Here is a 24,974-nt window from a genome sequence, read left to right on the forward strand (position 1 = left end):
TGTCTCATTGTACAGCATTTTTGTTCAACAACTCGCTGGCTGTTTTTCACATCCAATGAATTATTCAGCAGCAGACTGTGTTCTTGTTTCTAACAACAGCAGCAACAATACTTCATGCTCATAGAGTCCCTTCAAAAGCATGCTGGAAACATTTGCTGAATTTTTCCATACTCAGCAATAGAAAACGGGGCTAGTTCAATGCAGAGAGAAATGGGGCTCAGCACAGCCCTCTGACATGGGCCAAGTAAAAGAGGGAGCTGCAGAACAAGGAGAGGAGTCCAGCTTCTAGTGCTCTATGCAACTGTTCTTCCCCTCTGAGCTACTTTTCAGCAATGTAGCCATGTGCCAGATCCTGAGCTTCTTTAGTCAGCATTATTTCCTTCAATGCCTTGGGGAGATGCCAACATTTGTCTGGATCCAGCCCTCATTTTCAGGCTAAATTCCCATGGATTTCCCATGGATACTTAACATTTTTTTTAGATGTCTTTAGCTTACTGCTGCCATCAAGAGTGGTGAGTGCTTGGATTATTTCCTCTCTGGGCAGAAGCTGAGCCCCACCAAGTCGGGTTATGAGGGCAGGCTAAGTTTGTATGTGCAACACACTATTCAATGAAGGCGGATGCTGCATGTTTGTGCCTGGCCACTTCACCTGCACTTCAAAGGTACACTTGGAACCCGTGCTTGCCTGAAGATCTCACATAGCAGAATACATAACAGGCTTTATGCCACCCCTGATAGTCTTAGAGAGTGAGGGACCTACCTACTCTGCAAGCAGTGATCTGGTCTCAGCAATTAACACCTTTTAACATGAACCTGGGCACGGAGCCCACAATGGGTAGGGAGTTCTAACAGCATCCTACAGCCTTGTTCGATGTAACCAAGCAGCTACAGATTCGACCCTGCTCTTGCCACAGGTCTCCCATAGAGTATCAGATCCAATTCAAAGCTGGCTTTTCCCTGGAATGAGATGTTCAGTGATGATAGGAGATCACTAACATCACTTCAATGCCTTCAGAAACTTCATACTACTTGCAACTTGTGTGGGATACATTTCTTCAGCGTTCATTAAAGAAGGAAACACTGGAATGTGTGCATTCAAATCCCGTGACCTACCCAACCAAGTTGCACATGCTTTCTACTGTTGGGAAAGAGCAAACTGCAAGCAAATGTCTTTCTGGATGACATTGAGCTACTTGCTACCTGTAAGTACAGGATAAAAATCTATGAAGAAGAGTATCCAAAGCATAATCTTCACTGGAATCTGGACATAGATTAACAATTTCCATTTTTTTTTTTTTTTCTGTTCATGGTCAGGTGCATGAGCTGCTATAAAACCAAGACAGCCAGGAGAGCTGGGGATTCAAACCTATGGGTTGCATTGCCTGTGACCTCTGCTTAGAAGGTTTTGAAAGAAACATCTATCCTCTGTCTGACTGGGGGATGCTGGGGAAAAAACTTGCAGGGTGTGGTGAACAACACACTAGCTCTCGATATTTGTGCCATTGTTCTTGAATGCTCCCATGTTGCTCAGGCATTAGTAATCCTACTTGTTTTGGATGATCTGAATGTGCCTGATGCTGCAAGGTAATCTAAAAGAGCAGAAGGAGTTGCTTTGCCTGGTGAAAGAAAAGCATGAGTGATGCTCCCAACAGACTGTGACTCTCAACTGTCAAGTAGTGTTTTTCTTAGCTGCTAAAGCACTGTAGAGCTTGGGCAGCTGTAGAACTTGTTAGCAATACTACAAAAGTGGAACAGGTATATTGATTTCCCCCCACCCAAAAGCTGGGACTTTATGCCGAGTCTTACTTTTGCTTTGTCTTGAAATTTGACCATGTGTATCCTTTAAAAAGCAGAGAGATGCAGAGCTGTTCTTTCTGTGGAAAAAGAATTGTGATTTCTGATATCCTGGAATCTAATCGTTTCTCAATCAAATACAATACAACTCAGTAAGGACCGTTGGCTCCACAGATAGATACAAAAGGATCTGATGGCGACACAGCAGAAGAGAAACTGGGATGAGTCAAAGCAGTCTGGGGCGAGACTTGAACATGAGTCAATGATGTCTTGCTAGTGGAAAGACTCTATAAGTAGGCCTATCGTATATAGGACTTCTGAAATAATGCTTCTGCTCTATCTTGCACTGGAAGACCACACCTGGAGAACTGTCCTGCTTTCAGCACTGCACTCCAATAAAATGTAAACCACCTGGAAGAAATCCAGAGGTGAGTGAGGAGAACAAGCAAGGAGCCAGAAAACTTGCTGAGTTGCAGAACTGTTGATGGAAGCTGAAAGAGCATAGTCCAAGAGAAGAGCTTTTCACAAAGATCAGGAATTGCTGCAAAGAGAGAGAATAATTTTTTCATCATATCTACTGTAGAGAAACAAGAAGTAATTGGTTTAAATCACACAAAGGAGACTTAGCTTAAGCTTTAGTAAAAAGTCTCTTAACTTTCCATCTATGAAGGCAGTGGTATTCTGTCATAGGAGGCTTTTAAGAACAGGTTAGATAAACATCTCTCGAGCAGTTTAACTTTATCTAACCTAATTGCCTTAAGGTGATGGGGTGATGTAGACACTCTCTTGAGGCTCTTTTCCAGTCCTATTTTCAGAGCTGGTACTTCCTCAGATTTATGGTGTGAGATGACACGGCTTGGCTTGCTCGTCATGAACAGAGCTGTGAAGTCCCTGCAGGGAATCTGTATTTATACTGGTGATGAGTGAAAAGGAGAGATCCCATCTTATATTAGACAGCCATCAACTGAGTCCATCCAACACTGGATCACAGAGATGTAAATATTTGGGATCCCTAGAGCTCCACATCAGTGTCTAGACTAATAACAGGTGGAGTGGGAAATGGCTGTCCCAGAACACTGAAAATAAGAGAGATGTCTCTCAACAACAGCATGTGTCTTAGAAGAAGATGCATTGCTTGAGAAGAAAAATGGAGCTCATTTTATAATGGGGACCCGTACTAATGACACTGTCGTTCCTCATTTTTCTGTTGATTCGAATTCTGACTGTGTATACTATAAATTATAGGATTTTCCTAACTGACAGTGTTGTATTCCCAGCCACTGATCTGAGAGTCAAGCTGTGCAGTTACCTGTAATCTGTAGATTCAGACCCTATTCCTGTGTACAGCTTTTCATCTTCTTCTCTCATATGGAAATAATTTTCCAGAAGTCAATCAGATCTCCCAGACTTAAGTCTGCTGAAGAGCAACTTGAGCTTGCCAGGTTCAGATGAAAACTTAAGTTTGGGGTAGTACTGTGACATGTTGGTTTGGTGATGTTCAAGGCAGGCTTTTCTCTTGCTCAGCCCTTCCATTTTGCTGGGCCACTGACTAGAAAACTATTTTTCTGTGCTTATATGAAAGCCCAGGCCTGTGTGATACATCAGCAAGCAGCATTGCCTGCCACAAACATTAAGAAGTGATGAGCTCAGCCCCTCTGAATCATGAGAGCTTAAAAAAACTCATGGATTTTTACAGTTTGCCTGTTGATGTTTGGAGTCCTTAGTACTCAGGTTTTAAAGGGCTTTTAAAAACAGGGACCTACCTCTACCTCAGGTTGACAGTGCAGTCCCAGCACGAAAGAGTGGGAGAGTCAAAAACCGTGAGAGTTGTTGGCAATGGGGATATGCCAGTCAGGGGTCAGCCCTGGCTTCGTGAGCCACCCCCGCAGCTTGCAGAGCTAATGTCAGAGATTGGCCTCTGGACCACAAATGGGTCACACATCTGTTCTGCCCGGCCAATGCTGAGACCTGTCTTTTTGTGAGCATCCTGGCTCAGCCCCCATATCTCGCTCAGCCAGAGGCCATCTAAAGGACCCCATGAAAGGGCTTGCATCTTGGCTTGCTAAGCTTATTTTAGGGAACGGGCTTATGTGCTCTCCCTGAGTCAATGCTCAGAGCTTGCCAACAGGCAGCCGAGCCTCAGAGATAACCTACTGAATTCAGCAAGCTGTTGGTTGGATCTGATTCAGCCCCAGCAAGATGCAGGAGACCAGCTCTGAGTGAAGGAATATGCCATTTGCATGTGGCCATTTTTCTAACCAGAAGTTTGTAGGAGGTAATATGAAACAGCTGGGTTTTATCTGATGCCAAAAGATTTGCTGTAACCCAGTATTGCTGCTGTGTGAAGTGGAGGAAGTCTGCAGAGTCTGTAGCTCTATCACCAGCCTTTTTCAGGGAGCTGACACCACAGTCCATCCAGCACGTGACTTTCCCCTGAGGCTGTTCCAGGCCACACTAAGCTGCTTTCTTTGGGCTGCCATCGTGAAATGAGAATAACACTGGCAGTCAGACTGGCTGAAAACCATCCATTGTTGGTTAAGAAAGTGAAAATCCTTGTGTTCCCAACTGTAAATCCCCCAGCTGTCTTTGCTAAGCAAAATCAGAGAAACGCTTAGTCCATCTGTTTCATTCTGGGTAATCTGAACATGTATTTTTTTTCCTAGCAGCCATTAAAATACATTTTAATTATAGTATCGTATGCTCAGCAACAGTTTCTGTCTAGAACAAGAGTTTAAGATGCTGCTGCAGGAGAAACACAGTGCGACTGCATCTGAGTTGGAATCACTGCTGAAGCAGATGCATTGACAGCAAAAATCTCCCCCCGCCAAAGTGGAGCAGCAGCCTGCTTTATGGACAACTTTGGCGGAAGGGCTGGAATCTGAAGTCATCAAGAAAATCAAACTCCCTTATCAGCCTTGGAAAAAAGCTCTCATTTGCTTTGTTTCAGGTCTCAAAATAACTCTGTCCCCAAAACACATAATGAAGATGGGTTACCACTTCCAGCTAATACAGGTCTTAAAATGATGACCCTATGCATATTGTCCCTGTCCCCCCGCTCCGATGCTGCTGTCATGTGTTGAAAAAGACATTAAGGCAAGGCAGCTGGTCTATCTCTTGGTTCACCATATGGAAAGCAATACAAAGGCAAAAGAAAGGGATCAGCATTTAAAGGTCCAGCAGACAGCCACTGCTTGGGGTCTCCTCCTTGTGTCCTCAGGAAGGTATTGGTCTCACTCTTCCTCCCTCTTGTCTCCAGGGTCAGAGCTATGGTAGGGTCTGGTTCACCCAGATGCCCAAGTCCTACTTGGCACAAGTCCTATTTGTGTCATGGATGGGAATACTTGGTACCAGCTCCATCTTTTCATTTTTCTACCATATTCCATTTCCCTATTTCCTTTTTCCCTTGTGTTTCACTCCTTGTTGTGTCTCCCGTTCCAAAAACCCCTCCTCCACTCTGGAATCAGAGCTCCTGCCAGGCCCTTCAGGCTTTCAGTTATGGGTATCTGTGGCTCTTTCTCCTCTGTTCCTTTTCCCACCTAAACTCTCCTTTGAGATGCTCTCATTCTCCTTTCTCACCCAAACAGGATCCCAGCCCGTGAATTAGATCTGCTTTGACTGATTTGTTGTGAGACTTTTCACTCAGGCTGGTTTCCACATTCAACGAAGCTCTCGCTTCCCTTTGGATATCTTCTCCCTCCACGTGGAGTGTGTGTAAGCAGTTATGTTCACTGCAGATTCATGGCCAGATGAAAGCCTGCAGAACTGGGAACTCATAAAAGCAGTAACTGGTAACCAAACATTTGCCTTGCTCTCATTTCAAGAGAGTCAAGTAGTCAGTAAAAAGGTGTCAGGACTGGTTGAGCTAGAGCAGGTGCTGCTGTGGGATGGACTGGACAGCAGGACAAGGTCTGGCCCAGCTCCGTCTCATACATTTCTGCCCTCAGGGCTGCACCCCACATGCACCTGCAGGCATGCACACTCACACATAGACTGAGGAATGCCTCCGTAAATGCTGCAAACAAAGTCACTGATCGGGATGATTTAATATTAAATCTAGCTTCTGTTACTAGTAACCAGGTCTTTTTCCTTTCCTTTTAAAGTGTTTTTTTTTTTCTTGGCAGAGTTCTTTATATAAAGCTTTTCTGTCATCTTCAGTGCTCATATTTTGCATTTTGGATGTCACTATTTCACAGTAGTTAACACCAAACCTTTACAGTACTGAGGTAAGCTGGGGTCTAGTACGGAAAATGTACAGTTTCATATGAATCACAGTTTTGATTTGTAGCTCTGACAATAGACAAGAGAACATATGCTGATATGCTTCTGTTAGCTCAGCTCTGGGGAGAAAATAGTATAAAGAAGAGAGTACACTGGTGATTCACCCTTCCTCTGAGCTCATCTCCCATTGCCTCTGTAGGCTGTGGTGGGAAACAGGGAGCTCTCGTGAGTGCCGTGTATAACAGGTGTCTGGGCACATGTCATCACTGCAGATCTGGTGGCACTGCTTGCATGAGGATCCGTGTTGGCCCCAAAGCCCCAGCCAAATTTGTCTTATTCCCTAATGTCCTTGCCAGTTCCACCTGGCTATGTTACAGGTTATTTCCTCACCAGTGATGGGGAGTTGCCAGAGGTAGCTATGAGCTGGCACAGGTTCACGCTCCCCGTCGGGCAAAAAGGAGTGAAGGGGAGCCCTCTGGAAGGAAACAAAAGTTGTGGAAGTTAGTTGTTGCAGAGCTGCTGCTATTTATAAAACTTGGCTGGCAAAAAAAGGAGAAAGGCTGTGGGTAGGGCCTGTGAAGTCAGCCTCTCTTGTAGAGCAGCTTCATTTGCCACTGCCGTGGTTGAATAGTGCTGTCCACAGGGCTCACAGCTACAGCCAGACCATTTTCCCCCACTGAACACAAACAGTAATTTTGATACATAAGGAAAAAATCCATCTGCTTGTTCGGCCCATGTGCCTGCACTACCGCACAGCTGTAGAGGACAAGAAGGAGATCTGGAGCTTGTCGGAAGCAAGCAGTGGGGAAAGCAGGAAAGCAGCAGGGAAAGCAGCGGAAAGCAGCGGGGAAAGCTTGTCCCGGGGCAAGGAGAAGTGCAGTGCTGGCTGCTGCGCCTGGCAGAGGCAGCCCCGGCACAGAGGCAGCCCCGGCACTCGCTGCTCATTGCAATGTGGTGGAGGGAAATTCAGGACCACAGCCTCCTGCTCCCAGTTTGTGGTGGATGAGTCAACTTGCTAAATGGGTCCTCACATTAGCAAGTGAAAAAGACTTGGAGGCTCAGTGAATTTGCTCCTGTATAGTTGTGCTAGGAAGAAGGGGAAAAAGGTATATTGTGTTTCTTTCCATCCTACCTCATTCCCCCTGCTCCCCCTTGCCCTCTTATCTGTCCATGTAGCACAACAGATGCTTTCCATAGGAAAAGGAGTGAGCATGAAACTAGGGTAACAAGGTGTGGTGAGTTGACCTTGGCTGGACACCAGGTGCCCACCAAGCCGCTCTATCACTCACCCTCCTCAGCTGGACAGGGGAGAGAAAATATAACGAAAGGCTCGTGGGTCGAGATAAGGACAGGGAGATCACTCACCGATTACCATCACAGGCAAAACAGACTCGACTTGGGGAAATTAGTTTACTTTATTGCCAATCAAATCAGAGTAGGATAATGAGAAATAAAACCAAATCTTAAAAACACCTTCCCCACACCCCTCCCTTCTTCCCCGGCTCAACTTCACTCCCGATTTCTCTCCCTCCTCCCCCCAGCAGCGCAGGGGGACGGGGAATGGGGCTTGTGGTCAGTTCATCACACCTTGTCTCTGCCGCTCCTTCCTCCACAGGGGGAGGACTCCTCACACTCTTCCCCGGCTCCAGCGTGGGGTCCCTCCCACGGGAGACAGTCCTCCATGAAATTCTCCAACATGAGTCCTTCCCATGGCTGCAGTTCTTCACGAACTGCTCTAGCGTGGGTCCCTTCCACGGGGTGCAGTCCTTCGGGAACAGGCTGCTCCAGCGTGGGTCCCCCACGGGGTCACAAGTCCTGCCAGCAAACCTGCTCCAGCGTGGGCTCCTCTCTCCACGGGTCCACAGGTCCTGCCAGGAGCCTGCTCCAGCGTGGGCTTCCCACGGGGTCAGAGCCTCCTTCAGGCATCCACCTCCTCTGGCGTGGGGTCCTCCACGAGCTGCAGGTGGATATCTGCTCCACCATGAACCTCCATGGGCTGCAGGGGGACAGCCTGCCTCACCACGGCCTTCACCACGGGCTGCAGGGCAATCTCTGCTCCGGCGCCTGGAGCACCTCATCTCCCTCCTTCACTGACCTTGGTGTCTGCAGGGTTGTTTCTCTTGCATATTCTCACTCCTCTCTCCGGCTGCTGTTGTGCAGGGTGGGTTTTTTTCCCCTTTTTAAATATGTTACCACAGGTGCTACCCGTGTCGCTGATGGCCTTGGCCTTGGCCAGCAGCGGGTCCATCTGGGAGCCGGATGGCACTGGCTCTATCAGATATAGGGGAAGCTTCTGGCACCTTCTCACAGAAGCCACCCCTGTAGCCCCCCCGCTACCAAAACCTTGCCACGCAAATCCAATACACAAGGAAATTTCCTGGGCACTACAGAGTCTATTTATTTCCTCATTCCCCACCACAATCGCTACAGGAAACAGTTGCTGTAGGCACAGCTCTCCTTGCTGAACAGAGTTTGAGCTGGCCCCTTGCTGTGACAGAGGAAGCATCTGTCTCTAGGAAGCAAAAGAGAGGGTTTTTTTCCCCTCCCTACATCTGTGGGACCACTTGCACCCCCTTCCACCTTCACAGGCTGCTAAAAGTCGTGTATTGCCACAGGTTCCCTCTCATCTTCTTACCAAGTAGCCATTCCTTCCTAAGGAATTTACCTTCCTTAAATTATAGCTGTGAGAGGAGCCAGGAGGGTGTCTCGCCTTTTCACCACCTTCACTGAGGCAGCATCGAGGCTGTTGTGGTGTGGTAGTATAGCCTGCAGCATTTAGTAACTGAGGAACTCCTAAGAAGATCAACTCAGAACAATCTCTGGAAACCATCTCATACCAGCTGCAGCGATACAAAGTCCTACTAATTGGTTATGTGAACTCATGGATAGTATTAAGGGACCTGATAATTTACTGCACCCTCCCAAGCATCCCATCTGGGTGGCTCATTGGCCCACCACTGTTCCTCCTTACCTACGTAACCCCTGCCCAAGCCTCTAAACTACTGTGCAGAGCAAGGAGTTTCACAGTAGAAGCTTGGGAGGAACATCAGTGTGCTTCAGGGTGCAGAAGGAAAGGTGAATAAATGAGCAGAGAAGAGGGGTCAGCAGGTCCTGTGAGAATTTGGTTTGATTTCCCCTTTGCCCAGTGCATACCCTCCCCCTTCACTTCTGCCCCTTGGAAAAAGAAAAGAGAAAGGGTATCATCAAGGGACTGAACATTAAAAAAAAAATCCCAGTGCAGACAAAGCCTCTGGAGATGTCACGTGAAGCATCACAAGAACACAGCCGCTCCTGGGCCTGCTGGGCTGTAGTCTGGGGAGAACATTTACACAGATGAAACTTGCAGAGAAATTCTGGGAAAGCAAAACAGAGATGCATGGCTAAGGAGGTTGCTCTGCACTCAAGATCCTCCTCTTCATCTTACACGCTCCTGGGTTCCCTAGCAAGCAAGAAGAGCCAGACCTTTGCCTTCCTGTCAGTTCTGGAAACCAGTCATACCTTCTTCTTAATTTAAACAAAGACTTCTCCACCCTGTCCATGCCACTTTTACCAACCGCAATGGTTAACACATATTTGGAAAAATTCTGCAGCCAGCATGTGTTTGTCTTCTCCTGACACTTTCAAAAATGATTGTGCTGGAGGAAGGAAGCCTCCCCCTCTTTTGCCCCCTCCAGCTGGAAAATCACCTCTAATCCTACTGCCCTTTTTCCTGCTGTGTATCCTGCCAATTAAAACTGGGTCTTGTTAGGAACTGTGAATAATGTGGCTAAGCCCTTGGCCAGGTTCTTTCTAGTTCAATTCTCATTCTGCCCATGAACCTGGGTTTGGCTTGTATTTTGTATCCCATGATCAGCTCATCCCTCTCTCATTTCAACCTCAGTTCTTGCTTGCTGTCAGCTTTCCTACTGCTCTGCCTAGCATCTGCCATGCCATTTTGTTCCTGCTGTTTTCACATGTGAAGGGCAAATGGGCTCACTTCCCATTGCACTGGAGACATTTTAGCCCTGCTGGCTACCTGGAGGGGCCTGTGTTCATTCTCCTATGTACTGCATGTCGAGGACATATGCATATACCACCTGGCTGAGCTAAAGCCTTGTTTGCTTGTTTTGGCTTCCAGGATGTGTATTCTCACGTTGCCATTTGACTGCTCCACAGAAAAATACCACTGACTTGTAGTGGACATGACCACTTCCAACAGAGTGCCCTTCTCTGTCTCTCCAGCTCCCTACAGCAATGGCTGGGTAACTTGGGTGGGATTGGGTGGCCTCTGCCCACACCTCCACATCTGGCTGTTAAGGACCACTCACTGGAAAAGGTGTGTAACCATTTCACTATGGACTCTGGAGGGTCTTGTTGTATACATAGACCTCTTTCTTGGGGGCTTGATAACAGGTTCTCCCCTTTATGGCCAATCTTCTGTTTCCTGTTAAGACAGTTCTTGGACAAAACCACAAGTTTCTCCCTTGGGTATTCTTAAATTCATCAGTGGCCAGGAGATAAACTTGCCCATGGTCTTTTAGGGCCTTGCTCCTCTAGAGCTGAAGAGCCCCTTGATGTGCTGGAAGTCAAATATGCCTTCTCTTTCTTTTTGCAGAAGACAAAGCCTTTTAGGAAGTTTCAAAGGCTCTTCCCTACTCCCCCGACACATGCAGTAGAAGTGGTGATGTGTCTGCACGTCTTTCCAATTAGACAGCAAACTCTACCGAGATGTTTGATACTGCAAGGCAGAGCTGGCTACTATGGGAGAGTGCAGTCCACAGGAGCTCTGTTGGCTTTGGTGGCATTGCTGCTGTCTCTCTCTTTGACATGTGCAGGGCCCCCACCTGGAGTTTTGTCCATGTTTCGCCCAAGCTCTCCGTCACTGTGGAAACATACAGATGCTACATAGCTGGCAAAACAGTCCCTGACCGTTTTTCTCTTTGGCGACTTCCTTCTTCCAGCTCCTGGTGTGAGTGCATACTACTTGCAGGTACCCTGAGTGTCAAGCTATGTAAGGTCAACCATTTTCTGAAGAAAGTAGGTTGTTGTGTAGCACCTGGAGGGTCTCTGAGATCTTTTTCGTATGCACATTCCCGAACATCCCACTTTCCCCTACACTTTGCAGCACTCCTGGAGGGAAAGAGGCTGAGAACTGAGGAGACTGTACTTTGGAGTCTGCTGTGCCCTTTTTATACTAATGTATACATGGGACTGATGCAGTGACAATATGTCAGTGAAGCCATTGCGAGGGCTAAAATTGCTTCCAGACAAAGTGACAGTCCATGGACCTACATCTCCAGTGACTGGAAAATGCCCTTTCTCTTACATTAAGTTCACGAGTAACAAGCCTGCCTCTGCTTGCCTGAGCTTTTCTGGGGCAGAGACTGTTTGTGTAGGTGGTGTCCGCTCCTCCTGCATGGCCTGCAGGATGAATCCTCATTTCACTCCTGGTGAAGAGACATGCGCAGCTGTGGGATGAACTGTCATGAGCAATATGAAGTACGTGGGAGTCACCTCTATTTGAATTTGCTGCGTGCTGTGATGTGTTTAGGATATGGAGGACTGCATGCGCCTGAGAACTGGAATCTTATTAGCTGTGTTTTATACAGTACCAGGTACACCTTACATACACCCAAGCACACCTCTGCCTAACCTTTTTCCTGGTCTAGTTAACAATTACCTAGAGAATTCCCCTCATTTGTCCTCTTCGTATTTAAGTCAATTGTTGTCCTAGCAGCAGCTGCAGCCTCATTTATTGCTTAGGCACGCGTTAGTGGTGGGCAGAGGTGCTTACTATTTCTGGCACAGATGTATAAACCATGGGCCATCTGAAGAAGGTGACCGTGCTGCCTCCAGCACACAGCCCTTTTCTTCACAGTGGCTGCACACAGTGTTCCCAATTTTGGGAAGCAGCTGCTTTCCACCACCCACCTGAGGAACATGAACTTCTGGTGCCATCGGGGTAATATAAGTTTCACACAACTGATGTAGGTCCACCTTATCTCAGAGACATATATGCCATTTTAAGATGGTCTCTTCACCACCCCCAATGTGGGCTGGATGTGTCCCTGAACTAAAGAATATGACCTCAGTTTTTTCGGAGACAATGATAGAGATTTGCCTTTTCTCTTGATATTTCGCTATCAACTCTCTCAAATTTTGGCTAGAGAAAAATGTGGCGAGTTACCACAGCTGGAATGTGTGTTGCCATAGCCAGCTGCCTGCAGACACCACATCTGCTGGGACCAAATCACGCAGCACTTAGCTGAACTGTTGTCTGTTCAGCTCTCTGTGTTTCAAGTTTCCATGTTTCAGCTGAGGGCTGAGTGAAGTATCTCCGGGTACACTCACTTCACACTGACCACCATGGAATGAGACCTCTCATGTACATCCTGCAACTGGGAGCAGGTCTCTGTGGGCCACTGATGGGGCAGTCACACTGGAAATGTGTTTGTGGCACTTACTGATCCCATTACTGGCAGTTTCAGAAAAGGACCCTTGAGCCAAGGAGCCTGAGCTCTTAGAAGTGATCAGACTGCTGGAGGAGGTCTAAACAGGCCCTATGAGCTGCTGAAATAGGCTCCAAAGCTGTTGGTCCTGCCCTGTTTGTCAGCACCATGTTCTCCTATGAAAGAAAAAACAGGACACAGGAAGCACCAACACAAGGTGGGAGAATCAAGACCTCAATCCAATGTACTAATAATACTTAGCACTGTACATCACTGTACTGTTACTTACAAACATTAACTAATACATCCTCACAACACCCCTGCGAGGTAGGGAAATATTATTATCCCCAGTGTACAGATGGGGAAACCGAGGCACAGAGAGGGCAAGGCATTGGCAGAGCCAAGATAAGAATGGAGATGTCCCTTGTTCCCCACCCCATGCTGCCCCCCACTAGACAACATTGCCTGTCTGGACACGGGGAACCCAAGAGGTCCCTTCGAAAAGCAATGCCTGGACTTGTTGTCTATTAATAATTTTTATTTGCCTTTAATGAATTATTTCACAGTTTTTCCCTCACACTGTACACCACGCTTTCACAGTCCGTTCAGCGTTCTGTGGTAGCCCACAGCCTTCTCCTCTGGCACCGGGACAGCTCTGCAGGGGGTTTGTAGGGTGCTCTGTGCTTTCATTAAGAGGATGTTTAGAAACAGTTTTCACTGGCATTAGACTGGGAGTATGTGAGTTCTCACTGGAGACTGATAACACACACTGGAGGAAGCAGGCAGAGGGAACTGATGGTAAAAAGGCAGTTGCTATCCCCTGTGAAATGACCAGCGGCTCTCTTGGTTTCTTAGCTCTTCCAAGCTCCAGTGATCACTCAGAGCAGCAACTGTCTCCAACTTGCCTGGTCAGGAAGTCGTTGTTCTGGGGGTTGCTTCCCTAAGGGTAATAGGCAGTCAGCTCAGGACCAGAAAGGTCCCCCAGCATTGCCTACTCCAGATGTGTGACGCTGTCTTGGAACAAGGCTGGCTGTAGCCATTGTGCTCTCCTGCCACGGGGAAGGGATACTACCACGGTTGGCAAGCAGCCATATCCAGCGTCTAAGTCTCTTTTTTTCAAAACTGGGATTCAATGAAGAGCAAGGGAGAGTGGATGGATGAGGAGATGAGGATGAGGCAGAGCAAACAGGAAAATCCACCAAATGGGCTTCTAGGAAGGAAATGTTCCCCCTTGGGCACTTCAGCTGAAGTAGCTTCATTTTCACAAGGCTTCTTTCTCTCTCTGGGAACATCTGCTGAGCTTCATCTCTGTCAGCTGGATATATCTTATGACATTGGTATCTGCAGGGAAAGAGCACACACATACACGCATGGTGGTTACAACTCCCTGTGAAAGACAGACACACTGCACCTTCATCCTTAGTGCATCACCTGGGGAGCAACACGGCTCCAGTGCTGCCTGCAGGAACAGCATCAGTTGGAAGGGGCTCTGAACCAAACCCTCCTGCTTTGGTTTTGAAGAACCTGGTCTGATTGGTGCTCACCATCCCTGTTGCTCACAATCTTGCCTCAGCTACTTCTTACCTTCTCTCTGATTACTCTTGGTCAGCAGAGTTGAATTCACACAGTTGAAACTATTCAGGTCATCCCTGCTTGTTCTTGTGGAATGGCACCTCCATTGGCTTCCCTTCCCTCAGTGCCTGCGTGCAAGCCCCTAAAGACATCTTGTGTACATTTATGCTCTCCCTGTTCGCCCTCCTATCCCTTTTACAGCCTATTTCACTCTTCTCACATTTTTCCATGATGAGTTGAATTGGGAAGAGCATTCTTCACATCCTCTTTGTACCCTTGCTTTCCTTAAATTTCATATTTGGAAGTCCTTCCACCATGACACTCTATCTGCATTTTTGTCCTATGCGGTATGCTGCGTACTGCCTTGTCTATCCTGTCTAATGAAGTTCCTAGGGGCAGAGAACGACTGCTTCTCTGCCCCTGTAGAGAGCTGTGAGATCCCAGTACTGTGCAGGTGGTAAGCTGAGCCATCTTTTTCCTTCCAGTATTTCAGTGCATCACCACAGCACATAGAACATGTGAGTTCTGTTTTACCTCCTGGGCCTAGCAGTGAGGGAACCTGATCTAAACAAGTATGTATCCCCAGGCAGACCTCATGATTCTGCAGTCATGGTCAGTCCTTTCTCAAATCATGCTGACTTACTATCATAAGGGTGACTTCCCACGCACGTGGCACCCACATAGTGCCAAAAGCCATGTGGTATCAGAAGCAAGCAAGCAAAAAAATAGTCACTTTCACTTAGGTATTGATTGAAAAATGGTTCTTTGCTCACAGCCTTACTCAGCCAGCCAACCAGGGCCAGCTTAGTCCATTTAAGTTATTAGGTCCTCAGAAACCAATCTGAAGTGCACTGCAGTCCACAGTCAGAGGGCAATCTTGTCTCCTCCTCATCCAAACAGCGAAGTGCCCCACACCAGCTAAGGAAATGAGAAGTGCTTGAGCTTTCAAAGAGTTGAGCAAATTACTGGTAACACGTCCAGCACTAGCAAGTGTGGGTATTGCACCCACCAAAGCAGTTGTGGGTGCAAAGTTTCCTTTAAACATGAGAAGGGGACTTCTCTGTTGTGCCCTCAGCCAGAGCTGAGACAGTGGGAGACAGATCTGTTTCCCTGCACACAGAGCTCTCCACAAACAAGCCATGGGGTAGCAGTGGGCTGTGGCAATGCTGTTGTGACTTCTCAAGCTGTCTCTGGTGAGGTGGGTCTCCCTACTGAGCCTTCTGCAGGCTCAACTGCAGAAGTCCTAGTCAGTCCAGAGGGTGGGATTCAGTGATTAAGTTACCTGCCCTGTTTGGAGCATTCTTAATGAGCCAAGAAATTCTGTTGTTGCTTCTGTTAGGCAGGGTGCACCAGCATCCTGGGCTGTTCATGCATTAGCATTTCATACCAGCTCAGCAAACTTTAAAGCAGCTTTTTTAAAAACAGAATTGGTTTCAGTTGTGCAGCCTCCCGGAGTGAAGAAATTCAGTTGAGGGGGTAGCCCTGAATTTTAGGCCTAAAATAAAATCAGTGCACGTGGCAGGCAGGTGGCTAATGCCCAGCAGTGTAAAGGCAGGGCTCATAGCCCAGCCAGAGTCCTGCTGGGCTGTCTCCACCTCACTGCATCTCTCTGCTCTGTGCCTTTCTAGGCTTCGATGGGCTGCAGCCTGGGCAAACATCCCTGCTGCTGAGGTTCACACTTTGAACATCTGCCCGGTGCAGGCGGTAAGTGATAACCGCGTAGGCATGTTGGGGAATCACACCTGCCTGGGCCTGCAGGGACTCGACGCCTGGCTGAGGGGGTGGAGGGGGGTTTGGTGCATTATCGGGCAATGAAAGGTTGCCAACTCCCTCAGGCTTGTGGGCAAGGTAGCTAGCTGCTGATAGCACACCTTCACTCACCTGAGGGATTTCCACATGCCTGGGAAGCCGGGGCAAAATAAGGTGTAGCCTGAGAGAGGGTGGGAGGTACTCCTATTGCGAGTTAGTTATAAATCTCCTGGGCAGGTTTTGGCATGTTTTGCTTCCTTTTTGAGGGCCACTATTTTACCAAAGAGAAATAATGAGAATAGGACTCTGTTTACAGAATTGGAACCCTGTCTTTGTCAAGTGTTTTCCATCAAATAGTATTGCACCATACTAGCTCTGCCTGCAGAAGTATTTCAAAGCTAAATGTAGATGTTAATGAAGAGAAGACTCATCTCTCAGTGAGGAAGAAGTGATCCCCTTCTGCTGATGTGGGAATAACAAGTGAGGACAACTCAGGTGACTGGTCAGACCCATACAAAGAGATGCTGGCAAAGCTGCAATGGCTTGGAGGACCATGCCTGTGTCCTTGTGCAGAGTGGATTCCTGCCGTTTTAAAGGTAATTTCTGCTTCTCCCTGTAGTTTCAGAGCCCAGTTGCTTATCTGCTGTGCAGACACCGTGGCCTGGGTTTTGTTCCCAGGACTTATGAGTGGCAGGTGTTCGGGAAGGCGGCTCCTGAGCTCAGCCGTGCGCCTGCTCCACGCAGCATGGGAAATCTGGCTTGTACGTGCAGTCTGCGTGATGTCCGAACGTGAGCTTTCAGCGCAGGGCCAGCAGAGAATAACCATGCGTGTTTGACATCACCAGGTCAGCTGATGGTCTGATGTCAATCCCAGTCAGTACCTACATCGATGATGTGGCCCCACCAGTGGGAAAGAGCTGAACAAGGCTTGAAGACAAGGTGTATGTTTGGCTGCCCACGCTGCACCAGCCTCTGGACACAGAGGACACAGAGGGCTGCATGCATGCTTTGCACAACTTAACAGCAGCTTCTCTCTCCTTTAGTAAAGAGGGTTATACAATTATCTTGTGTTATTTCCATCTGCTTTTGTGATTTTTTTTTGTTTGGAGGTAGCATAAGAAATCAGGCCAGACCTAACCCTCACCCTTGACAGACAGTAAATAGCCACAAGGGATTTGCTGTGCTGACAGCCCTTTAGAACAGTAAAACCCTTTGCTAGCTAATTCCTTTTTACCATTTAAAATCTCCCCCACCAAAGAGAATAACTGCCAAAGATTTGTGCCAAAAACATTCCTTATTAGAAAAAAAAAGAACACACAGAACATGACTGTAATAATAACCAAGTGTTTTTACCAGTGAGCCTAGTGAAACCTCAGATAAAGAAAAAAAATCACATTTTGCAGATGGAGATACTGAAAGTGGCGACACTCACTTATTCCAGGTCACATAATGATTCTTGATAGTGTTACCTGATTCCTACTGCTGTGTTTTAACAGCCACATCCTTTCTTATTGTATGTATTTGCTTCTTTCCCCCTGAATACCCTTCAAGTTTTCCATAATCATAAATAAAACAGTGGAACAATGGCCTTGAATGGTCTAACAATAACAGGGAAGAGTCTCTGATGCAGAACTGAAGGCCAGAACTGTTTTTTGTATACATTAAGGGCCTTTGGGGACACTTTCTGGTATGTTTTTGCAGCAAGCTGTGGTATTTGAAGCTGTTGCTGTTGAATAAATTAGTATTTATTTCAAGAAGCAATGAGGGATACCAAATAAATAGTATCACTGGGGCAGGGGGGAGCACAGAAATACATATTTAAAAAATGGAAGTGAAGTGGTTCAGCTAAACTGACTTTTTCATATCTGAGCCTAGTCAGAACCTCAAGGTTAAAATAACTTCTTATTTTCCACTGCCTATTTTTTCTCTTGCACAGGCTTCTCCAATTCCTGGTTCTGGCAAGGGCTGAAAGCAGAAGGGCACGCTGTAAACTAAAATAGGCTAAACTGAGCTTTTAAGAACATTTGCTCAGGGAGTGTGGGGTGCACAGCTGTGCTGTCAGACTGCCCGGAGCCCATGGCCAAGCGCGGCAGATGGGACCAGGCATCCTTACGGGAGGTGGAAGAGGAAGGAGATCCCAGCACAACCCTTAAGTGCACCCTCCCTGGTGCTCTTCCAGGGCCCTTGCAGGGCCAATGCCTGTAGGACACCAACCACAGCCAGCTCAGCCTCCCTTGCCTCCTCTACTTCAGTAACATCAGCTCCACCATGCTCTGCCAGGGCCCAGGCTCACTCCCGTTTCATGCCCAGTTCCCACTCTTCCCTCTCAGGTTCAGGTGGAAGAGCTGCTCTGTGGGGTTTTCTTTGCACATGGCTTCCGTTTTGCTTTCTTGTGATCCTTTAATTTTTCTTTGAGTATTAGAAAATTCTCTTAACAGAAATGGTTTAAAACCTATTAGGCAGTTCTTTGAAAAATAAAAGCACCATCTCTGCATCGTGGCCTTCCACCCACCTTCTGAGGTAGAGTAGGTTAGGATAAAGGTGGTTGGCATAAAGGTGGTTGCTCTGGCAAGGCCAAATTGTTTGAATATGTGATTTCTTTGCTGTCCCAAAATGAATTGTTGGGTTTTGACACATGGATGACAGATACTTGGCTGATTTAATGGCAAAAGTTGAAGCATCCTTGATGAATGTTTTGTGAGTAAACGTCTGCTTCTTTGATCAAATTAAAATACTAACCCTTTACTGAGATGGTGGAAGGCACGGCTATTGGGGATTACAAACAGCGTCCTGACTTTGCTAAGGGGAAAAAGCTTGTTCTCAGAGCCAGAAAATGTAATGGTCGGGGTACACTCTTCCCCATCCTGCTTTCTTCTTCAAAAATAAACTAGGGAGGGAAAGAGAGGCAGGATCCCCTCCACACAGACGGCATTCCAACAACACTGTTATCTTCCAGGTTGTGCTGCAGCCTCGGCAGTGGTTAATCTCTGGGCACTGCAACCTTGGTGCACTGCAAGAGAGTGCTTGGAGGGGAGTACGGCTAAGGATACCATGAGTCATGCTCATCCCTGTGGAAATCAACGCAATCCAGTCAGGGACAGACTAAGTCTCGTGAAATGAAATGCAAAAGTGCTCAATGCAAAGCCACGTCCCCGCTCCCCCCAATACCTGTCGGCTGGCGGGATCTGGCCTCTTTCAGGTAGTAGAGGGCCTTGTGGAAGTCACCCAGGTGGTAAAATGCCACTCCCGATCGATAGAGCGCCTTGAAGTTCTCGCCTTCTTTCTGAAGCACTTTGAGGCAGTACTCCTTGACTCGCTCGTAATTCACCAGCTCGGCCTGGAGCAGGCAGGCTGCAGGGGATGGGGATGGCGCGGGGGAGACAGACAGACAGGAGAACATTAGTGCCGTATTTCTCCCTGCTCCTGCAATCTGCACAGGGGAAGAGAGCAGCTTAGGTGAGGGAAATGACTCAGACCCATGATTCAGAAAGGGTGCAGTCATACGGATTGTTTGCCAAACTCGATTGTTCACAATTTAGATACCAACGCTTCTATTTTTGGCATTTCAAAGTGAATGGATTGTGTTTGCTCCGGGGGGCGGGGGGGGCCGCGGGGAAGGGGGGAGAGAGCGAGAACGTAAACATCCCTCCGCAGAGCGGGAACGCTGTACGGTCTCGTGGCAGCGACTGGCTTCGTTTGTAGTAAAATCGCTTCTCAGACTAAGGGCTGGAGCTCAGGAAAGTACAAAAAGGCAGTCAAACAGTTATCTGACAAGGAAAAAAGGGACTAAATCGGATCAAATTTTGTATTTGCTTTAATCCAAGGCTGTTAGACTTACAAATAATATGTAATTGCCTTTTATCCAGAAGGTCCTGTATGGAGTTTTGCTATAGGAAACAAGGGGCTCTGCTCTGTTGGAATGTGCTGCTAGCAAACCAGAGACACCTGGAGTTGTAGTGCAAGGAACAAATGTGCTAGGCTGTGGGCTTTCTGCAAAGTATTGCAACGCAAGTTCATCCCGAGAGGTCAGTTCTGCTGACTTCCTAAAGGAAAAGGTAAATACAGTGAAGAAACAGCACATGGAGGACTCTGTGCTGAAGGACAATTGTTGCATAAATGTCAAGGAGCTGAAGAAATTCCCTATAGTGAGTTTCCCACAACTAGGAGTGAAATGAAGAGGAAAGGGGGAGATCCTTCAGGCATGCTTTACAGCCCTGTTCGTGGCTTACTGTAGTGCTTACTCCGGTAGGCTAAACTTCATTAGGCATACTGGGCATTAAGAATGGTTTGGGGAACACTGACAAGAACAGGACACGGTGCAGTCACGGTCTTTGGGGAAATGAAGAAAGTTGTGCTGTCCACAAGCCCACCTGGTGCTGCAACCCAAGGCAACTTTGGGAATGACACGATTTGGGGAAGGGGAAGGAAGGCAGGATGCCGCTGCAGGGATCAGTTCAGACGCTGGCAGTGTCAAGTGCCAGGGCACAGAGAGAAATTTCCCATGCCAGGTGGCGTTACTCAGTGTGTCTCTGGCAAGGAGGAGACTCACTGCTCCTGGAAATCCAAGTCGTCACAGTTCAGGTGTCACCAGTGAACAGCCAAGACTTCATTTTTTGCATGGTAACTGCAGCCTGCAGCTGAGAGGGCATGATGCTGGGTCAGGAATATGATACAGTTCTAGATCCCCTTCCCCTGCACCCTCTCTGTATCTCACTTCACATTTCATGAGCAGGAGGTTGGCTTGATGACCTCCAGATATTCCTTCCAACCTAAATTAGTCCAAGTCTATGATCAGTTAACATGGACAGAATACGTTCCTAACCCAAGTACACATTTAAAGCTTAAATAGCTAACTGGGAACAATCATAAACAGGCTTTTACCAGTAGGGAATTGATGGTATAGATGTGTTGAACAAGGCCGGCAGAACTAGCCCCACTGATGGTATATTTGGTTGAGTGACACAGTAATTACTAACGAGAGCTTTGTCCCATTTGCTTTAATGATGAACTCTCAACGTATTTTAACAGCTCCTGCTATTAAAGTGCATAGGTATTTCAAAGGTATCTGGTCGCTCGCTATTTGATTTCCAGTTAAAAAACACGTACGTTTCTACAAGCTTAGCAGCATTTCCTTATCCAGAATTTGTCCCTTCCTATTTGTCAAACATTGATTTTTCTCACTCTGTTTCTAATGGAGCTTGAAATGACTGTGCCTTGTTTTCCTTTATTTTTCAAAGCTATTAAAAAGATGGCTGTGTAAATTTACTGCTGGCTTCACAGCCCTGGAAATGGGATTGCTTTGTTTATCTGCTGAGCAGTAGCACGTACAGCAGTGGCAGTAGCTTTCTGCACGCTGCCAATCTGATCCAGCCTTTCATGTTCTGTGAAACTGCCTTTCAGAGCAACTAGGGGGGGGGTGGATTTCAGTCTCTCTGTTCATTTACTACTTGGTATTTCCAGTTGGAGTCATAGAAAAGACTCTGTGAAAAATGACAGGCAGTCTATTCATGTATATTAACTCAGTAATTCCCTATTGGACTTGCTTCATGGATTGGTTTAAAAGAAAAGAAAAAGTCTCCCACATCCTGCTAAATTCATAAACCCAAACCGGCTTCCAGATATCCAGCTGGGTTCTCTCTGGGACTCACACTTCCAGTGAAGATTCTGCAGGGCATCCCCGCTAACCGTGCACGCAGCAGCGAGAAGTCAGTACCACGCGGCTAGCAGGAGAGGCGCATGTTTGCCTGAACAAAGCGAGCAGATGGATGTGCAGGAAACAGTTCTGCTGGAAGAGCTGGCCATTTGGAGAGCCAGCATTGGAAGTGGCTGTTGGAAATGAACCTGGAGGGAGTATCTCCCTTATATTTAGAGGTGCGTGCTTTCGGTTCTTGGTGGACTGAAATGATCTTAATGGACCGTGATTCCATGCAAATATTGAGGCTGTTAGTAATGCAGCTTTCAGAAATGGAAGAGACATGGAATCCTTGTGCTTCCTACCTAATTCAGTCAAGGGAGGATTGTTTTGAAAACGTGTTGCTTTCCTAAACAGATATGTGCATCTCTAGCTGGGAGTCCTTGTTTACCACATGAAACACCTCATCACCCTCCTTCTCCGTTCATAATAGGCCCCCAGTGAATCCTTCTGAGGAACAGGGCTCACTCAAAAAGACCGAATCGAGAGATTTTTCCAGCTCCTCCTCCTCCTTCTGCCTTCCTGAAACTGAATGGGCTTGATCCTGCACAGCACCATCTCCAGTAGCTCTTTGGCAATTAGAAGAGTGGCCTTTACTTGCAGATGCAAACCTACAGTCACCCATTCCCTGCAGGTCTCGTTGCCATTGTAATACAGCATCCGGTGGCTACATCTCTCCAGCTCAGAATGTAGGGTGTCCCGCTTCCCCGCAGCCTGCGACATTGGTTATCATTCTCAATTTGGCAGCTGATTTATTGAGTCAGCTTAAGCAGTAAGTTAACTCAATTTTTAAAACCTTGTATGTCACATGGTGATGAAGACTCCCTGTCTGCTGTAAAATAAGTCATTTTGAAACTACTGGGTGAATTGTGCTATGGGGAGGGGGAGAAGGTTAATGCTATTAGCTCCAATGGAGGGGCCCTGTCCATCACGCTTCCCAACTGACTGCTGATGTTTAAGCAAGGAAATAGGTTGGCTGGGTTTCCTCATAAGAGGAGTGTAAAGCCTAGATTTCTAAGTTTTAATTTCAGGACTCAATCTATGCCAGCAGTTCCATGAGTTGCAACAACTTGAGAGATGCAGTACAGATGTGGTACCAGAAGATAACTGTACTGTTAGAGCTAATTTGTGTGGCCCTGCTCAACACGAGGTTAGGCAAAACAAAGATTAAAGCACCTGTAAAGCCAAAATACATCTACACCTTTAACCTTTACCAGTAGCTGTGGTTAGCAATGTAACTAAAATCCTGGCAGTTGAAGGTTTTGGATTCTACTTTATTGCACCCTGAATTAATTTTGAATTCCAGAGTATCTTTCAGGAAGATATCCAGGCTTGACAGGTGCCAGTGAGAAAGGATCCATGACAGCCCTTTTCTCCCAAAGGTTAATTACTTCCATTGCTTAAGAAACATCACTACATTTCTATACTGATGTTTTGTTTAGCTGCAATTACTAGCCACTGGTGCAATTACTAGCCACACCTTTGCTACCCTGAAAAGCTTGTATTTGCTTGTTGCATTGGTACTCTGAGACTCTGATCAAGTCACTCCTTCATCTTCTCTTTAAAAGTCTGCATAAAGAAGTGCCTGGAGTCTCTTACTAAACCCCCCCATATTTTTCAGCTTTCCTCACTTGTATAGCTGTTCTCTGAGCCCTCAAAGTGAAGTTCAACTGAAAGTGCTGTCAGTTAGCATCTTACCAGAGAAACCTCTTCCGTGTGAATACCTCTGTAGATTATGCAAATAGCCCAAACTTCTGGCTTCTAATTTTGGCTGAGCTAAGAACTAAGTCTGGAAGTAGGATGTAAAGGTTTTAATATGGAGATTTTGAACAACAATATCAAGAGCCTTGCCTACCTGGCCATTTTCACCAAAGGGTAAATCTGCATGCCAAAACAATCCTCCAGACACAGTTTATACTATGGCTAAATTCCCACTGTAGGCAAGGCTCAAGACCTATCCATGTTACAGAACACTTAAGAGAGTGAGCCAAATTACTGTGCAAACAACGTTAGCATATCCCTACCCCGTGGCATGTTCCTTGGGCTCAGCGCATTGTGTTAGTCATAACAGGAATTCCATTTGCTGTTGTTCTGGGAGATGAAAATGCCCTTGCCCTACAGGAATATCTTGGGTTGCGAGTTCATATTTCACAAACTCCTGTCTTGTTTGCAGTTTGCTGCAAAAAAAACCAAAAAAAGCACTCTGCTGCCAAAGGGATTGAGAAAAATGCATTAGCGATATTAGTTGTGGCATACCACTTGGCTGCCTTTGACTCCAGTTCGTATCAAAGTTCTAGCATGTCCGGCACAGCAGCACTCAGCAGCGGCGTGACTTCATTCAGGCCACGATAGCCTACTGTTAGTCTCCACCCTCCATTAGACTTTCACACTGGCTGTATGGGCCTGTTAAAGGGTGAGCGAGTCTTGCTGATCACTTCTTGGCTCTCCAGTCGATGAATCAGTTTATGGATGGGAATCAGGGAGTCTTGGTGCAATATTGCTGCTGATGCACCGTCGTAGTGGTGATCGGCACCTGTTGTTCTTTGACCCTCAGCAACCCCACAACAGAAGGGTCCTTTGAGAGACCGGGCAAGGTGGACAGCTGTTAATTTCCTCTGTCTCCAAGGCAGCTATACCAAAAGCCCACCGGTACCCTTTCGGGTCCTTGAAATACCCTCTCCTGAGGCAGTCTATGCCAAGGATGCACAGAGCCTCCGGGCCAGTCACAGTGGGGTGCTTCTGCCACTCATTCCCGGTTAGGCTCACTTCGGCCTCCAATACAGTCAGCTGTTGGGATCCCCCTGTCACCCCAGAAATACAGGTGGGTTCTGCCCCTTTATAGCTTGATGGCATTAGGGTACACTGCACCGGCATCTACTAGAGCCTTATACTCCTGTGGGTCTCATGTGCCAGGCCATCGAATCCACACAGTCCAGTAAACCCAGTTGTCCCCTTCCTCCACCTGGCTGGAGGCAGGGCCCCTCTAGTCTTGGTCATAGTATTCGTTACTCATTTCTTGTAAATATGAGTCAGGAGTCCCTTCATTAAGATCATAAGTGAGATCAGCTCTTCTACTCTGTCTGGGGAACTGCTCACTGGAAACTGGAGCAGCAATTTTCCTGGAAGAACCCCCTTGTGTAATTGTTTTTCCTTGTAACTCACATACCCGTGCCTCTAGGGTCGAGACAGATTTTCCATCCCACTTCCTCATGTCCTCTCCATGGTCATGCAGGTAAAACCACAGGGTGCCCCATGGTGTGTACCCTCTATATCCTCTCTCTTGCGCAGAGGAACGCTTACTCCTAATATGTGAGATACTGGTCCATACAGGTGAAGAGTAGGACCTATACTCTTCGAGTTGCTGGACCTCCCAGGACAGTTTCTCTACAGCCTACATGAGGGAGGAAGAAATACTTTCTTTGTATTGCCAGAGCTGGCCAGGCAATTAATCCACTGTTGGGTCCTCTCCATCTTTCAAGGTCAGTATTGCCAATGAGTTGGCATACAATGATTTGTACAAA

The 24,974-nt window shown here is 47.1% G+C and overlaps 1 protein-coding gene across 1 annotated transcript in view; it reads right to left on the minus strand.

The window, feature by feature from the left end:
• Positions 1 to 7,520: 7,520 nt before the first annotated feature.
• Positions 7,521 to 24,974, minus strand: part of TTC9 (tetratricopeptide repeat domain 9) — a 36,041-nt gene continuing 18,587 nt past the window's right edge. The window contains exons 2-3 of the mRNA XM_072865551.1: positions 18,930 to 19,112; positions 7,521 to 13,781 (exon numbers count right to left, since the gene is read on the minus strand). Coding sequence (XP_072721652.1) covers positions 13,702 to 13,781; positions 18,930 to 19,112 — 263 coding nt within the window. The 3' untranslated portion in view covers positions 7,521 to 13,701. The remainder of the gene's footprint in view (positions 13,782 to 18,929; positions 19,113 to 24,974) is intronic.

Source organism: Ciconia boyciana, chromosome 6 (assembly GCF_034638445.1).
Source record: "Ciconia boyciana chromosome 6, ASM3463844v1, whole genome shotgun sequence".
In the NCBI taxonomy this organism is placed as follows: Eukaryota; Metazoa; Chordata; class Aves; order Ciconiiformes; family Ciconiidae; genus Ciconia; species Ciconia boyciana.